This window comes from Pollachius pollachius (assembly GCF_949987615.1).
Source record: "Pollachius pollachius genome assembly, chromosome: 2".
NCBI classification, from domain to species: domain Eukaryota; kingdom Metazoa; phylum Chordata; class Actinopteri; order Gadiformes; family Gadidae; genus Pollachius; species Pollachius pollachius.
This window is the reverse complement of record NC_136935.1, coordinates 45,769,022-45,774,161: the sequence shown is the minus strand read 5'-3', so window position 1 is coordinate 45,774,161 and position 5,140 is coordinate 45,769,022. Positions and strand designations below refer to the sequence as shown.

At 43.2% G+C, this 5,140-nt stretch overlaps 1 protein-coding gene across 2 annotated transcripts in view; it reads left to right on the top strand.

The window, feature by feature from the left end:
• The window catches only part of micu3a (mitochondrial calcium uptake family, member 3a), a gene marked incomplete at both ends in the record, with an annotated part of 17,976 nt that extends 15,824 nt beyond the window's left edge, over positions 1–2,152 (top strand). For both annotated transcript variants that reach the window (XM_079730802.1, XM_079730801.1), the window contains 2 exons: positions 989–1,146; positions 2,084–2,152. In XM_079730802.1, coding sequence (XP_079586928.1) covers positions 989–1,146; positions 2,084–2,152 — 227 coding nt within the window. The remainder of the gene's footprint in view (positions 1–988; positions 1,147–2,083) is intronic.
• Between the last annotated feature and the right edge of the window lie 2,988 nt (positions 2,153–5,140).

The window sequence follows — 5,140 nt, the reverse complement described above, 5'->3', positions numbered from 1 at the left end:
TGTAAGCACCACATATGTTGCGTCGTTTTTTCTCAGTCGCTTTAGTACATTTCTCAGATCAGAATTGAAATTCTGAAAACTACCTGTTCAATATTCACATCATTGTGTCACTTGTACACATCAAAAAAGCAGTTTCGCATTTCTTTGAATAAGTTGCAAATGCTTTGGTACATCCATGTAACGATTATGTACAATTCTCTGCTCTTTCCTACATTATCAATGGCTTATGCCATGTTGATCAAAATGTATTGTGATGGGTCTCTATTGAATAGTCTCACCCCCATAACATTTAGGCATTAGTTCATTGCATAAGTCTTTACATGCAAAATGGTTGAACAAGTTGCCATAATATGTCAAGCATATTTCTATACACTAAAGCACTGCATGGACAGTTTTCCCTAAGGAGATTGTCATATGTTCACATTTCTAGTTTCTTCTTGTTTTTTTCATTTTTCTTTGTGCTATGCAGTGCTGTCTTTTCCTTTCTGTATCGCAATGACATGGTCTGTCAACAAATAACAGTACAAACAGTAAAAGCATTGATGTAATTCTTGTCCAGTCTCTTGCAATCGATCTACCACATACACTAAGTTTTAACTTAAAATTTACAATAATTGTCTTCAAAACTTTGGCCATAGTTTACATCAGAACATCCCTCCAGAGTACACTGTCATATTGACAACATGACTAAGCGTTTTGACTGTCTTATCCGTACACAATGACCCAAGGACTTTTCATTCTGATGGCACTGACATGTTCATTGACACAGATATTTACTTTTGAGATATGAACTAAGGATTTTGAGCAAGAGACTGGCTTTTGCAGGTAATCCGTGGTGTTCTGCTATTTGTACGAATTGTTTTGAGAAATGCATTTACTGTTTGGCAAATGTTGAGGATGATTCGAGAAATGTACCAAAGCGACTGAGTACAACTGTAATACCTAATGACCCTCCAGAATGATGACTAACTAGCAGTGGCCCCCCCAGATGAGTTTGCACGGGCCGTGTTCGTGGCCACGGGGCTCAAGCTGACACGCCACCTGGTCAACACCATCTTCAAGATATTTGACGTGGACCACGACGACCAGCTGTCCTACAAAGAGTTCATAGGCATCATGAAGGACCGGCTGCACCGCGGGGCCAGGGTGGGTCTGTGTGTGTGTGTGTGTGTGTGTGTGTGTGTGTGCACACGTGTGCGTGTGTGTGGTGTGCCCCTGTGCCCTATGGGTGTATGATGATTCCAAGGAGCCTAGCTGCCCCCTGCTGGCCAGTGGCGTTACAAACAGTTAATTTAGTTAGTGAGGGGCAGCAGTTAAACATTAGTTGCTCTATGCTATGGGAATGCTTTGTGTCTATGTGGAGAGGATAATTTAGTTAGTGAGGGGCAGCAGTTACACATTAGTTGCTCTATGCTATGGGAATGCTGTGTGTCTATGTGGAGAGGTTAATTTAGTTAGTGAGGGGCAGCAGTATAAGATCCGTCGCTATGGGAACACTTTGTGTCTATGTGGAGAGTGTGAAAGACTTACAGACATTGAGACTGACAGACATTAAAAAGACAGACAGGTTGGTGAACAGGGTTGCGGAACACAAGCCTCCACCACAGATCAGACATCACACATCACTCGTCAATCAGAAACGGCAGTCTAAAATGTATATGTACCAACATGGCTGGTTGTGCGAGTCAGTGGGACATTATGCTTCATATCCTTGGCTCATCTACGCAACTCCCTCCTCCCTTTCTCTCTCGTTCTCCTCCCTCTCTCTCTGTCTCCCTTCCCTCCCCCTCTCTCTCTCTCTTTCTCTCCCTCACTCTCTCCCTCTCTCCCTCTCTCTCTCTGTCTCCCTCTCTTTCTCTCTCTCTCTCTCTCTCTCTGTCTCCCTTCCCTCTCTCTCTCTCTCTCTCTGTCTCCCTTCCCTCTCTCTCTCTCTCTTTCTGTCTTGCTCTCTGTCTCCCTCCCCTCTCTCTCTCTCTCTCTCTCTCTGTCTACCTTCCCTCTCTCTCTCTCTCTCTCTGTCTCTCTCCCTCTCCCTCTCTCTCCCTCTCTCTCTCTCTCTCTCTCCCTCTCTCTCTCTCCTCAGGGCTATAAGTCTGAGGAGCGCTTCACCTCCTTCAGGTCCTGCCTCAGGAAGGAGCTGGCCAGCAGATAAGTACCACTCAACAACCTGACACTTAACCTCAAAACCCTGACCCGGTCGCCCACCAGGCGAGCCATGGAGAACCGCTGGGCTTAGTAGAAAAATAAGATAGCCCCACGCTTGAAGATCAGACACAGGTGTTATATCGCACCACCGTCGTTAGTAACCCTTAACTCTTACCTTAAAGGTCCCATGACGTGCCAACAGGTGTGGTGTGATTAGCCGTTTTAAAAATCTGTGTCTTTATTACATCACAGGTGGGCGTGTCCACCTAGATGTGTGACGGATAGATGAGCAACGTTTGCTTCAGTCCACTGGGTAGGCTGGTAGACTGATCTATCCAGCACACATCTAGGTGGACACGCCCACCTGTGATGTCATAAGAGACCGATTTTCAAAACGGCTTGTAACGGCTAATCACACCACACCTGCTGGCATGTCATGGGACCTTTAACCTTCTATGCTCTGACCTTAAACCTTAACTATATTACCTTTCATACTTCTTTGAATTACCTTATTTTAATTATCTAACCCGACCCTGGTTTCTGATATCCAACCCCATGCTGGTGACTGATACCTAACCCCATGCTGGTGTCTGATATCTAACCCCAGCCTACGACCTAACCCCACGCTGCTGTCTGATATCTAACCCCAGCCTATGACCTAACCCCATGCTGGTGTCTGATATCTAACCCCAGCCTATGACCTAACCCACCCCCTTGTGTCTGATATCTAACCCCAGACTATGACCTAACCCACCCCCTTGTGTCTGATATCTAACCCCAGCCTATGACCTAACCCACCCCCTTGTGTCTGATATCTAACCCCAGACTATGACCTAACCCACCCCCTTGTGTCTGATATCTAACCCCAGCCTATGACCTAACCCACCCCCTTGTGTCTGATATCTAACCCCAGACTATGACCTAACCCACCCCCTTGTGTGGGCTTATCACTGTATCAGTGATGACAGCGGGTGTCAGTAGCAAGCTCTCATGGAGAACGTTGTTGAGATGAGAGCTCACCTCGTCTGTGGTTTCTTCACCAGGTGAACGGACCCCAGCACACCTCCCTGACCAGGAGGGAGGAGGTGCAGGAGGAGCAAGAGCCATGGAGCATCACACACCATCCTGAGGAACTGCTCCAGCAGGCATGACCAGCGGAAGCTAGGCTAGCTGAACACTCTCAGCCAGTCTGGCTATTGTGGCACTCTTCTATTTACTCTTATTTCCACTTCTGTCTAAGATGCATTCTCCTGGATAGAAGTGACTGGATAACCCTAGATCTCACTGCTCTGAGCCAGCTTAAACCAGAATACAAACCAGTTAAGGCCACTTAAGACGCACTTCCAGTCCATAAACTACTGTTCTGTTTATATTTCTACAGCCATCTCCTCTTTTTACTCAAATTCTTGGAAATGTGAAAAATTGTAATAGGCCTATTAATGTTTTAATATATATGTATCTATGTATGTATAAATACACATTATAGCAACTATAGTTGGCCTACATATAGGCTTATGATATACAAGTTATATGAAGTTATAACATAAGAATGACTAGTGCTATAAATAACTCCTGCATGGAATAGCAATAGTACAGTTTCGGATAAGCACTTCACTAGGGAGCAACTGTGTATGAGCGCGCGTGCATGTGTGTGTATGTTTCTTAGTATTTTGTATAAGTGACAAATCCTCAATGGAGTCTCTGTCAGCCGCGGTGAGCGATGTGTGCATGTATCCACATAGGTGCCTTCTAAACCTCACTTAATAGGGCTTGTACACCAGAGTGCATCATGGGATATTTTGTTGTCGAGACTACGCCATTTGGAGAAGATTCGAGAGTTGTAGTAATGTAAAATCCTGAAGCAACGTAAATATACCGTAAACTTGGCCAATGAAAACAGAAATCAGTTCACGATAAATGACAAAAAATGACCAAATCACTATGACTACCAACACAATAACTTACATTCCAATGCTCCCATGCTTCCAACATGGAGGTGGTCGCTGTGATGTCTCGATGTACAAGCCCTATTGTCCTCCGTCCATCTCCTGTCAACAAATGGAGCTGCTTTGTTCAGATTATGAATTCTAAAAACATGTGAGATGTATCACTAGGGTCAAATGCGTCAATCTAGGGCACTTTGAAAATGACAATGTAATGCTCCTATGCTTCCAAAAAGGAGGCGTTCATTGTGATTTCACGATGAATAAGTCATGTATAGATCATCTATTCTGACACTTCCACATGTTTATCTAAACCTCACATAATATCTAACATCTGATCTGATACTTCCAGATGTTGTTCTACGGAAGGAATGGTCAGCGCACGAATAAAAAGTTACCATGCTGAGCATGCGCTCGTTATCCGTCCTTAAAGAAAAGCCCTCAAATAACTTAATTTAATTTAAAGTGATGTAGCTGTTTGCTACTATGAGCTACAAGCTACTATGCAATGAATTGATCCTTAATGTAGAGTAGGATAAGACTTGAATAAGAACTTAAATTGCCCTCCATAGGTTTAACAAATGCTTTGAATGAGTTACCTGTTATGCCGTTTAGAGCTACCAGGTAAGTCAATCAAACATTAAGTGGGAGTGGTTTGTGGGCGGAAACTAGCTCAAAGAGGGGCGGTTTGTATTCCTTTAATCGACCGTTCACTGGTGCACCACGTCGATATAATACAATTAATTGGTACACAATTAGAAAAGTGGTAACATCCTAAATAGTAAATCGTATGGAAGTAAAATCGTCTCATCGGATTTTGAAAAAAAAAAGCCATTGAATTTTAAGCAGTGAATATTTATGCATTGAAATAAAGTATCTGGATTTTTTGCCTCTGAATTTAACTCCTTCAATTTTCAACAAATCATTTTCGACTTTATTTTTCAATGTTAGAAAATTCAAAATCAAATATGCAACGTTAAAAAATTTTACTTAAATATATTCAACGTCCCCAAATTCAACATGCCAAAGTCAGCCTCAATTTTTTTTTGTAT